This window comes from Rana temporaria, chromosome 3 (assembly GCF_905171775.1).
Source record: "Rana temporaria chromosome 3, aRanTem1.1, whole genome shotgun sequence".
NCBI lineage: Eukaryota > Metazoa > Chordata > Amphibia > Anura > Ranidae > Rana > Rana temporaria.
The window spans coordinates 10,258,274-10,271,235 of NC_053491.1; the positions used below are offsets into that span (position 1 = coordinate 10,258,274).

A 12,962-nucleotide genomic window follows, 5' to 3' on the forward strand; every position below is an offset into this window, starting at 1 on the left:
CGCGTGGGCATCCGCTGAGGAGGAGGTGTAAGGAGATGCGGGGGAAGCCGCCGAGGAGGAGGTGGAAGGAGATGCGGGGGAAGCCGCCGAGAAGGTGGGAGGAGAAAGGGGAAGCCGCAAAATAGAAGGTGAGAGGAGACGCAGGAGAAGCCGCAGAGTAGGAGGTGGGAGGAGACGCAGGGGAAGCCGCCGAGAAGGAGGTGGGAGGGGACGCAGGGTGAAGCCACCGCCCGGAGGAAGTGCTGCCCGTGACCTAATTGGCATAAGTGCCACCAGTGACCTGACTATGGGGGCGGGGTCGGCCGGTGGATTTTTATTTTATTTTTTCCCTGCTACCCCCCCCACAAAAAAAAAGATATACTTCCCGCCACCACTGGTTGGAAAAAAGCTAATGGAGTGCGATCTACATGTGCGAGATCTGGACTCCATTAGCTTCAATGGAGTGCAGATGAGATATCAGGGGTCTAAATTGAGAACCCGTCTTCAAAATATTATATCACACGAGGGGGGAAAAGGTCAAAAAGTAAAGGCACTTAAAACCTTCCACAAAAATATTTTTAACCGTTATTTGTTGCCGTTGTGCGTGTTTGCGCAATTTTAAAGTGCGACATGTTTGGTATCTACTTACTTGGCGTAACATCTTTTATATTTTACCATTTGGTTATGTAATGTGTTTTTTTTGGGGAGGGGGGGGTTTAAAAAAAAAAAACACTGTGAAAAATACATTAAAAAAATTGCAACACCCACCAATTGTATTCTCCTATGCCCTCTCTGCTTTAAAAAATATATATAATGTTTGGGGGTTCTCAGAAATTTTCAAGCAAAAAATGTAAAATATTAAAAGTTTAATTCCCCATAAAGCCACTTTCTTGTTTTTAAAATCGCCTCTGCCTAATAAAAAAAACACTAACCCTTCAGATTTAAGCTATTTATTCATCCAGTTGGCTTTAGCACTTCCGCATTCCCACACATTTTCTGCAGGAAATGCATTTTTTTTTTTTCTTTTTTTTTTTTCACCTCAGCTTTTACCAAATTCTAGAGACCAGCTCATGAATCGATGCTTCTTACGTCTCTTATTTGCGGTTTGCATCATGCGTGGTATTTTTTCATAGCCAAAGTAGGGCAAAAGTAGCCATTAGTTCCAATAAGCTTCAAAAGAGATTTTTTTTTCTCACATGTAATAAGTATAAGTGTCGACATCCGGCAAGGGGCTAGGATCTTATCCATGCTCTTGTATTGTTTTACAGCCCCTCTGGGATATCTACACCTCACTACCATATGATACAAACCCCCCCCCCTCCTCCCCCCCACCCCCACGTGGCGCCCAGGGATCTTATCTTTTTCCATCGCTAAAATATCTATGAAATTTTACCAAAAATGCGTAAGATTCGAAAATAACAGTCGAAACAATCGGGCTTTGTTTCGGGGCCGATCAAACCCCATAATCTCAGAATCAGAAGACTTAGAGTACTCTTAAACTCTCTACATAACTCCCAGTTTTTTTGTACTCCTTCCATTTTTCCCATTTTTTCTTAAAGTCGTTGTTTGTCTCTGATAGACTTTCCTTAAGCTCTTCCAACCTATAAGTTTCCTCCACAGCATCTATCCAATTCCACAGGAGTGGACTTTCCTTTTCCTGCCACCTTTTTGGTATGATTCTCTTTGCTGCATTTAACAGGTGTGGTAATAAAGACTGCTTGTATTTTTTTATACCCTCTTGACTCCCGTGAAAGAGTACTACCCAGGGATCTTTCTTTATTTCCCTACCCGTAATCTCTTTTATTTGACTTATTATTGTGTCCCAATAAATTTGGATTTTCGGGCATGTCCACCAAATATGTGCCATCGTTCCTCTCTCCGTACATCCTCGCCAACACTCGGTGGACTGGTCAGATCTAACATTGTTAGCTTTGTCAGGGGTAATATACCAACCCGAAATGCACTTATAATTTGCCTCGGCGGTTCGTGTATCTATTGCGGAGGAGTGTGTTAATTGCATGATCCTCTGAAAAGTGTTTGTCCCTCTCGTGATTTCTAACTCCCTTTCCCATTTATGTACAAACGGTGCTTCATCCCGTGCACCTATCTTAACCAGTATCCCATATAATTTAGTGATTGTGCCCTTGGAATTTTCTGATTGACATAGCTTCTCGAGTGGTGTCAACTCCGCCCTCGTCCGTAGAGGACGAGGGAGGTGCCGCACAAAATGATGTAGCTGGGAGTAGTGCCACCTATCGAGATTCCAATATTCTGTTCTAGCTTTCAATTCTTCGTATGTCATTATCTCTCCATCTTTTGTGATATCCCCTAAGTGTACCGTGTTATTCCTGATCCAGTTACCACCTATTTTTTTCTCCCCAGGTGCAAAGTAAGCATTATCTTTTAAATTCATTAGTGGAGAATTGAATTCTCTGTTCAGTAGTGTCTGGGTTCTATCCCACATTCGTAAAGTGTCCCGTGTTATGTCAAATGATTTGTGACCCAGTGCTCTGTATTGTGCAGGAATCCAAATAATATTACTCAATTGTGACCTAGCTTGTGCCCTTTCAATTTGCACCCATCTTTTACCTTTCCTGTCCCGCGCCCATTCCACCGCACGAGATAGAACCGCCGCTTTGTAATAGCTTTTAATGTCAGGCACTGCCAGACCGCCCAGTAATTTTCCCTGTTTTAGGATGGACAGTGATATTCTGTGCTTTTTATTTTTCCAAACATAATTCATTAAAAGGGTATTAAGAATTCTCAGAAATTGCTGAGGCAAGGCAATAGGGATTAGTAAGAATTTATATAAAATTTTGAGGACCACCACCATCTTCAACATATTGATGCGCCCAATCCACGATATAGATTTATTTACCGTTCTTTTTAATTCATTTTTGATCTCGTTTAGTAAAGGGACATAATTTATTTTATATATCTTCTGTACCGTGTTGGCCAATTTGATACCGAGGTATTTTATTTCTTTGCTCCATGTGAAGGCACAGATTTCTTTAACACGGCCTACCTCACTTTTCTTTAGGTTTATGTTTAATATTTCGGATTTAGTTACGTTAATTTTGAAGTTTGAAATATTACCATATTGTTGCAATGTCTTGGAAAGCTCGGGGATGGATTTACTCGGGTTAGTTAAATAAAATAAAATATCGTCGGCAAAGGCCGACAGTTTATGTTCCTCCTCTTCGACTCTGACACCGCTGATATCTGGGTCATTTCGAATCATGGACAATAGAGGCTCTAGAGATAGGATGAAGAGCAGGGGAGACAAAGGACAACCTTGTCTTGTCCCATTCTTCATCTCAAAAGACTCCGAAAGCGTGCCGTTAATTTTGATTCTTGCGGTAGGGTGATGGTAGAGTGTGTTAATCCATCGTGATAACCTGTTGCCTATACCCATGGTTGTAAGTGTCTCCATCATAAGCCCCCAGTCTACCCTGTCGAATGCTTTTTCGGCATCCACTGACAGGAATAGACCTGGGGGCGCATTCAGCCTAATGTTCTGAAGCAGGAGAATTGCTCTTATACTATTGTCTTTGCCCTCTCTGTTGGGGACAAATCCGACCTGGTCGGGGTGCACCAAATAGTGCATAACCCCTTTCAGACGCTCAGCCAAAACTTTAGCAAAGAGCTTGATGTCTGTATTTAGCAAAGATATTGGTCTATATCCCGAACAGAGTGAACAATCTTTCCCTTCTTTCAAAATTAGTGCAACCGATGCCGCTAACGCTTCCCTGCTAGTTTCGTATTCTGAACCTAGGCCGTTGAAGTATTTACATATCCTCGGTATTAAAATCTTACTGAATCTTTTATAATACCAGACAGAAAACCCGTCAGGGCCAGGGCTTTTTCCCACTGTCGTATTTTTCAAAACATTTTTGATTTCTTCCTCAGTTATGGGACGGTCCATATTAATTCTATCAACCTCCTCTAATTTAGGGAGTCCCGCTTTTGCAAGGAAATCACGTATTTTAGCCTCCTTTTCCCCTGTTTTCCACCCTAACTGCTTTATTGTGTACAATTCCTCATAATAATTTTTAAAGGTATCTGCGATTTCTCTAGTCGTATAGACTAGGTTCCCATCTTTCCTTTTAATTTTTCCGATATAATTTCTGGTTTTCTTTTTTTGGGCCATTTTGGCCAGATGCTTACTGGGTTTATTACCCCATACATACCTCTCTCTAGCTATGCAATTAAGTTTTTTCCTCGCTTCTAAATCCATGATCTCCTTGAGCGCGTCTCTTTTTAGAATTAAGTTGTGATAGGTCTCTTTTAGTCCCTGTTCTTCATGTTTACGTTCTAAAATTACTATATCTTTGGTCAGGGTCTCAGCCTTCCTTTTTCTCTCTTTTTTTCCCTGGCATTCTCAGCAATTAATATCCCTCTAATGTATGCTTTATGTGTCTCCCAAAGAGTTGCGCTTGATATCCCCTCTGTATCATTTATAGTAAAAAATTGTTTGAGATCAGCTTCCACCCTACTAGCCACTAGGGCTGCGCATCTTCACCGGTCTCACGATTCGATGCGATTACGATTATCAAGTCCACGATTCGATTCGATTCGGCGATGCATCACGATTGCAGCGCAAGTGCGCATGGCTCTCCCCCCAAAATACTAAAGGAGATGATCAGAGACTGCAGACATGCTACAGGAGATGATCAGAGACTGCGGACATAGTACAGGAGATGATCAGAGACTGCAGACATAGTACAGGGAGATGATCAGAGACTGCAGATATAGTACAGGAGATGATCAGAGACTGCAGACATAGTACAGGAGATGATCAGAGACTGCAGACATAGTACAGGAGATGATCAGAGACTGCAGATATAGTACAGAAGATGATCAGAGACTGCAGATATAGTACAGGAGATGATCAGAGACTGCAGACATGGTACAGGAGATGATCAGAGACTGCAGACATGGTACAGGAGATGATCAGAGACTGCAGACATAGTACAGTAGATGATCAGAGACTGCAGACATAGTACAGGAGATGATCAGAGACTGCAGACATGCTACAGGAGATGATCAGAGACTGCAGACATGCTACAGGAGATGATCAGAGACTGCAGACATGCTACAGGAGATGATCAGAGACTGCAGACATAGTACAGGAGATGGTCAGAGACTGCAGACATGATACAGGAGATGGTCAGAGACTGCAGACATGCTACAGGAGATGGTCTATATTTCTCCTCCATACAGCCCAGTCCCTGCAGTGACAATAACTTATCACAGGTGACACATCAGATTCCACTACATGCCCGTACCCTCCCTGTGTCCCCGGATAACAGCACCCCCTCCTCCTCTGTACTTACATGCTGTTCTGCGCACAGAGGATGATTGGAGGGAACAATGAGGAAAATACATGATTTTGCCTGTGCATTTTCAGTGTGTTTTTATGTGCTGACATTGTCATCAATACGCCCTTTAAAAATGCACAGATGACAATGAACCCTCAATGAAAATATCAGTACAGCGAGGACTACCGTGTTATTTATTTTCTATTACAATTGACACATTTCCAAGTCCTTGCTGATATTTTTTATTGAGGGTTCATTGTCATCTGTGCATTTTTAAAGGGTGTAAATATGGTGAAACTCCCCTTTAAAAAGTGCACAGGAATACACATGGCTGCTGGGAGGGGGGGGGGGGGGGCAGGACTCAGGGATTAGATTTCACAATTGACAAAGCCCTGTGAGTTTCACTGCACTGCACTGTCTGCTGAAATTTCTCTGACTCTTTGCACATTCCAGCACACTAGGAGTTAACACAGTGGAATGTGCAGAGAGTCAGAGAAATGTCAGCACATGCAGAGCACGTGTAAGAGTCAGACTGCTGATAAAATATCTGTGATAATAAATGCTGTTATAGCCAGGGCTGTAATATGCTTTTTACAACATATGCAGAATCATACCTCATGTCTCCGTGTGTATATTACTTTCCCCTCATTTGACTTCATGCTCAGACTTGCCTCTCATCTCCCCTGATGTCCGTTCTCAGCCCCGCCCATCGTCTATAGCTAAAGTAACAGATCACAAGAGAGGCGGGCGGGGCTGACATCAGAAGAGACTTTGAGACGAGGGATGTGAGAGGACAGAGGAAGAGAGAGGCGGGCCGGACCATGGAGTCACATGATCGCATGTACAGTTACTACACACGGAGCTACGAGGTATGAATCTACATAAATTTAAAAAAAGCACACACAGCGATTGCCAAACAATGGATTACAAACCGCATTTATTACAAATAAAACATTTTAAAAGACCTGCTCGGAGCGATCTCCCGGGAGGGGCGTGGCAAGTCGGGATGACGTCACCCGACATCGATTATTGGGGTCACATGCATCGATGCAGAATCGGGGGGCCCCGAATCGCGATGCATCGATGCATCGATTATATTCAACACCCCTACTAGCCACCTCTTTGTCTCGAATCAGATTATCATTTAATAGCCACCTCGGCCGTTCACTCTTTTGTAAGGATAATTTAATCTTCATGGTAATTGGAGCATGATCTGAGATAGTCATAATTCCAATGTCCGTCTCAGTGATCAAGTCCAATAGTCTGTGATCTACCAGTATGTAATCTATTCTGGTGTACGTTCCGTGTGGAGGAGAGAAAAACGTGTAATCATGTGTATTTGGGTGGAGTACCCTCCAAGCGTCCACTAAATGGCTATCGTGGATCTTGTGTTTTATTTTTTGTAGTTGCACGTTCGTTGTCTCCTTCACCCGGGACGTACTATCTTCTCTCGGATTCATGACGAAATTAAGGTCCCCCATCAGAATTATATATCCCTCGGCAAAATTTTCCAATTTGCCCAGGATTCTGCTTAAATACTGGGTTGGATGTACATTCGGGGCGTAAAAATTTGCAAGAGTATAGAGAGTGTTTCCCAGTTTTCCTTTTAAAAATAAAAATCTGCCTTCCGGATCAGTCAGCCTTGCCTCCAGGATGAACCCGATCCCTCTCGCGAAACCGATGGCTACACCCCTAGCGCGTTTGGAAATAGCATCCCAGTAGAACCAGGTAGGGTATCTGGGTGAGTACAACTTTACATTAGAATCTAGGGTCAAATGGGATTCCTGTATGAAGACTACATCAGCTCTGTATTGTTCAATCTCATCCAATACCTTCAGTCTTTTGGTTATTGAGTTCAAGCCCTTTACGTTATACAATAAATATTTTACTTCTGCCATTTCAAATCCCTACGTCATTTCACTAAGCTTTCTGAAAGATCCACTGGGAGCCACGTTCCCTATCCCCGCCCCGTTTTGGAAGAGGAGAGATCCTTCTCTCTCTTCAAACCTCCCCTCCCACCCCCTCCCTACCCCCATCCCCTTCCCCTGACAAGGCCAAAACATCGCCTCTGAACCGCTGGGATCCTCACACCCCACTACCCGTCGGTTCTCGTGTCATGAGGTGAAGCTTCCCGACGCCCCCCCTCTCATTCCCCCCAAGAACATGGCCCTTGGAGGTTGATCTTATATGAGAGAGGTTGCGGACCCGTCCTCCCCCCCTAAGCCCCCCACCCCCCTCCCCTCGTCCACTACCCATCCCACCTCTCTATACCACCCAAAAAGACTACTCTGCCCATCCGGGCAATTCCAGGATGGGCATATCCAATTTACCACAGAAGCCTGGTAGATCCTCTGGGAATACCAATTTTGCTGATACCCCTTCTTTGTATCCAATCAAGCACGCCGGGAACCCCCATTGGTATTTGATATTAGACACGCGCATCTGTTCTAGCAGAGATTTAAGGTGCCTTCTTCTGGCCAGAGTTTCCCATGCTAGGTCAGTGAAAATCTGTATCTCCACCCCGTCGTAACAGAGGGGAGCTTTCCTTCTCAATTTTGCCCAGATCTCAGCTTTGTCTTCAAAATATCTGAACCTTACTATTATGTCCCTAGGCCATTTGCCCTCACCCTCCCTGGTTCTTCCTATACGGTGAACCCGTTCTATTTTAAGGGGTTCCTCTGAGCCATTGTCCAAGAGGGGGAGAAACAGATCGTTAATAATTTTTCTCAAATCTTCGCCTTTCTCCTCCTTGATAGATCGAATCCTTAAATTTTGCCTTCTATTACGATTCTCTTGGTCTTCTAACCGGTATTGTAATAGTCTCTGATTTTGTTTCATTGTGTGGAATTGGTCCTTTAATTGATTTAAGTCCAGTTCTTGTTGTACCATTATTGTCTCAGCTTTCTCTACCCGCTCCAAAATATGGGTTATGTCTGATCTTAACGTACCTATTTCTTCTCTTATCACCTTTTCCAGCCTCTTTAACATCCCCTCCAATTCTACTTTTGTAGGTAGATGAGTATCTGTTCTAGATTCATCAATTTGGCTGACTTCATGTTCGCCTTCTGTTGACGTGTCGGCTGCTGGGGTGACCACCCCCTCGGCTACCTTTTTAGATGTCCCAGCCTTTTCATTTTTTTTTGTTAAACCTGGACTTTTAGTGCTACCGTCTGGGGTCATATAGTGTCTTATAGTGCTTGTAGGTGGGTTATCCTTAGAGATTTTTGGGGCGGAGCCCCTTGTTGACCTGTTCATATTGTGTTTTTTAGCCCCTCTGATACGTTTCCCCAGTTTGAAAATACGGGAGGTCCCCCCCCCCCTTTTTTTTTTTTAAACGATTTATTATCTGTTAGAGGCTATCAGCTCTATTGGGGACTTTCTAAATGTAGCCACTGGGGTAACAAGGGTTGCCCCTGGCCTCTGGGGTGCACTCAAGATAAATTAGGTAGAGTATCAAGCTCCCCCTTTTTTTTTTTTTTTTGCCACTGAATGGGACTCTTTGCTACGGACGACCAAGCTGTCTTATTCTTGTTAAACGCCGGCCTCCGCCCTGGGGGGGCATCAATTTTCTTTGACCAATTAATGCCCGACCATATTGGAAGCACTGAAAGATACTTTGGGCTACCTCCTATGATGATTATGGTGTATCCAATACTTTTAGTGGTGATTTAGTAAAGGCATATACATGCCTAATCTCTGAAGGTTATGCTCAAGCAGATACCACTTCCGCATCGTGCACTCTCCTCCCTTGTTCCATTCAGCTGCACAGTCCTCCAAGCGCCCTAGACGTTCCAATTATGTACTATACCCAATTCGTATTAGCCGAGCCAGCCAAATGCAAATGTCGTGGATCAGGGTGTATTGATGGTCTCTGATAAAGTCAGGTGTTCCCGCCAATAATCAAACCTGTTATACTATGATTTAATGCCAGCAGAAATCATCTCTATAATGGTGCAAATGTTTCATGCTTCATATGCGTATCTCCACACTTGCATATTCTAAGGGGTGCGAGGTCTCGAGTCTGCAAGTATGTTTCCCCTAGCAAAGCCACCTTGCCATCTAACCGATACCGCCAGCCGTTGCCGCTGGATCCCCTTATCATCCGTAAGCAATAAGCGCCATCAAAGAACAAACACAGGGCAGAGGCAGGAGAAGAAACATACAATTCACCAGTAGGGCCTCTGCCTGCCAGCTTGTCAACTGATTGTATGTGTTATTTAAAAGTTATTCAGTCCCCTCTGACAATACAGGCATGGGAGGTAGTGAGGCTACTTTAAATACACATGTAATTGAGCTCTTACCTAGCCCTCTGGGTCCCAGGTCGCATCCACGAGCACAGTGATTGTAAGATCTTTTTTACAGGCAGCTTCACATGTATAAGGAAAAAGCTGGGTTTACCTAAGAGCCGTTTTCAGGGACCGGGGTGGCAGGGAGAGGCGTCAGAATCCACAGAAGGGCATGAGCTAGGAGCACTCACCGCTCAGCTTCAGCGATTGCTGCTCCAGTACCTTTCTCTGGCCGTAGCTACTTCTGCTGCCTCCTTCGGGTGGGTGGGGGGGGGGTGGTGAATCGGGGGGGATTCCCTCGAGGCGGCGGAAGAGAGCGTGTCAGACGCTCGGTCGGGCTAGCGGCTCAGCAGCATCCATTTCTGCGTCGCAGCCCGCTGCCACCGGAGCATCCTCCGAGCCTCCTCCGTCCGTCCCTCACGATCGTGCTGGGTCCGCGGCGCGGGCGGCTCCTCCCTCGACGTGCGTGCCTCACGTGCACCACGTCATCCCGAGGAAATGCATTTTCAAGTTTTCTATTACAAGAGATGTTTACATTTCTTGTAATAAGAATAAAAGTGACCAAAATGTTTTTTTTTTTTTTTAAAAGGACAGTGTAAAAATAAAGCGAGCGCATACGTAAATCGCGTCCGCATATGAAAACGGTGTTCAAACCACACATGTGAGGTATCGCCGCGATCGGTAGAGCAAGAGCAATAATTCTAGCCCTAGACCTCCTCTGTAGCTTAAAACATGCAACCTGTATAATTTTTAAACGTCGCCTATGGAGATTTTTAAGGGTCAAAGTTTGTCGCTATTCCATGAGCGGGCGCAATTTTGAATCGTGACATGTTGGGTATCAATTTTACTCGGCGTAACATTATCTTTTACAATATAAAAGAAAAATTGTGCCAACGTTACTGTTTTCTTTTTTTTTTTAAGTCAAAAAAGTGTATTTTCCCCCAAAGAAATTGCACTTGTAAGTACCGCTGCACAAATACGGTGTTACATAAAGTATTGCAACAACCGCCATTTTATTCTCTAGGGCAGGGATATGCAATTAGCGGACCTCCAGCTGTTGCAAAACTACAAGTTCCATCATGCCTCTGGGTGTCATGCTTGTGGCTGTCAGAGTCTTGCTATGCCTCATGGGACTTGTAGTTCAGCAACAGCTGGAGGTCCACTAATTGCATATCCCTGCTCTAGGGTGTCTGGGGGAAAATATATATATAATGTTTGGGGGTTCTAAGTAATTTTCTAGCAAAAAAAAAAGATTTTAACTTGTAAACACCATGGCCCGGATTCAGAAAGGACTTACGCCGACGTATCTTCTGATACGCCGCGTGAGTACACGGATACGCCGTCGTATCTATGCGCCTTATTCAGCAAACAAGATACGCCTGAATTTTGGCTATATACGACCGACGTAAGTCTCCTACGTCGTCGTATCTTGGGCGCATATTTACGCTGGCCGCTCTACGTGAATCTGGGCCCAAGTCTGAAATAGGCCCGGTCCTTAAGTGGTTAAATCTGCATGGTACGCTCCAGGATGAACATGAAGGTCTGTGCAACGGGCATCCTGTTATTGAATGTATCGGGCTGCCTGCAGGGCATGCCCCTTCGCATCGGCGCACAAATTGCTACTCCCGTGTGAATGAAGACTTAAATGTCTCCATATGTTGTAGCATGAACGGTACCCTTTACTGGAAGAACCTAAACTCAATCATTTTGGTGAGATGTCCACATGCATTTGGTGAGATGTCCACATGCTTTTGGTGAGATGTCCTACATGCTTTTGGTGAGATGTCCTACGTGCTTTTGGTGAGATGTCCTACGTGCTTTTGGTGAGATGTCCTATGTGCTTTTGGTGAGATGTCCTACGTGCTTTTGGTGAGATGTCCTACGTGCTTTTGGTGAGATGTCCTACGTGCTTTTGGTGAGATGTCCTACGTGCTTTTGGTGAGATGTCCTACGTGCTTTTGGTGAGATGTCCTACGTGCTTTTGGTGAGATGTCCTACGTGCTTTTGGTGAGATGTCCTACGTGCTTTTGGTGAGATGTCCTACGTGCTTTTGGTGAGATGTCCTACGTGCTTTTGGTGAGATGTCCACAACCTTTTGGCCCACGTAGTGTATACTGTATGTATTCTGCTATGTTTTTACTCAGCAGTCTTTTTTTTCACTTGTTTTGTCTTGCAGGTACCTAGTGACCGAGGGCCAGATCTTCATCATCTTCATCTTCACCTTCTTTGCAATGCTGGCCCTCATCCTACACCAGAAGCGTAAGGGCTTTCGTCTGGACAGTAACGGCCTCTTCTTGCTGCTCTCCTTTTCAGCGACTTTGGTCCTCATCGCGGTTTGGATCGTGTGGCTGTGGAATGATAAGATATTGCGCAAGAAATACCCCGGGGTTATCTATATTCCAGAGCCCTGGGCCTTCTATACATTGCACATCAACAGTCTGCACTGATAGTGGCCGGGTCCGGTTGTTGCTCTGTAAGCTCCTAAAGAGGGGACCTCAATGTAGGGGGGACCTCAATGTAGAGGGGACCTCAATGTAGAGGGGACCTCAATGTAGACCTCTCTTACTCAGTCTTGTGTCACCCCCAGTAGAAGGGGTGAAGTATAGGAAACCCTTCTTCCAACTATAGTAGAGTGATTTATTTGTTTTAATTTAATGATTAAGTCTATTTTAATATTTTACTAACTGTTTCAGTCAGAAGTGGTACTTTTTTAGGCCATTATGATGGGAATTTTGCAGAAAGGAATTTTACATTTTTGACTTAAGGGTTAATTATACACAAAACTGACTCAGATTCCGGGGTGTTAGTGGAGAGCTGAAGAACTGATTTTATCTCGGTGGCAGTGACCTCTCTCACCTGATATATGGGCAAAAGTAGGTGGACTTCCCTCCAGTGAAGGGTACGATTAGTGCTCCACCATACAAGCACATTTTAGACAGTTGTACACTTCAAACCCCGTGGGGACAGTTTGGGGAAGACCCTTCACAGAGCCACGGCCTCGGCCCTTCACAGAGCCCACGGCCTCGGCCCTTCACAGAGCCTCGGCCCTTCACAGAGCCCCGGCCTCGGCCCTTCACAGAGCCTCGGCCCTTCGCAGAGCCCCGGCCTCGGCCCTTCGCAGAGCCCCGGCCTCGGCCCTTCGCAGAGCCCCGGCCTCGGCCCTTCGCAGAGCCCCGGCCCTTCGCAGAGCCCCGGCCTCGGCCCTTCGCAGAGCCCCGGCCTCGGCCCATCCGAGCACAGAGCCCCGGCCTCGGCCCATCCGAGCACAGAGCCTCGGCCCATCCCGAGCACAGAGCCCCGGCCTCGGCCCATCCCGAGCACAGAGCCCCGGCCTCGGCCCATCCCGAGCACAGAGCCCCGGCCTCGGCCCATCCCG

The 12,962-nt window shown here is 45.4% G+C and overlaps 1 protein-coding gene across 1 annotated transcript in view; it reads left to right on the plus strand.

The window, feature by feature from the left end:
- CLN6 (CLN6 transmembrane ER protein) overlaps nucleotides 1–12,572 on the plus strand; it is a 39,361-nt gene extending 26,789 nt beyond the window's left edge. Inside the window, exon 7 of the mRNA XM_040342237.1 lies at nucleotides 11,763–12,572. Coding sequence (XP_040198171.1) covers nucleotides 11,763–12,033 — 271 coding nt within the window. The 3' untranslated portion in view covers nucleotides 12,034–12,572. The remainder of the gene's footprint in view (nucleotides 1–11,762) is intronic.
- Nucleotides 12,573–12,962: the final 390 nt, after the last annotated feature.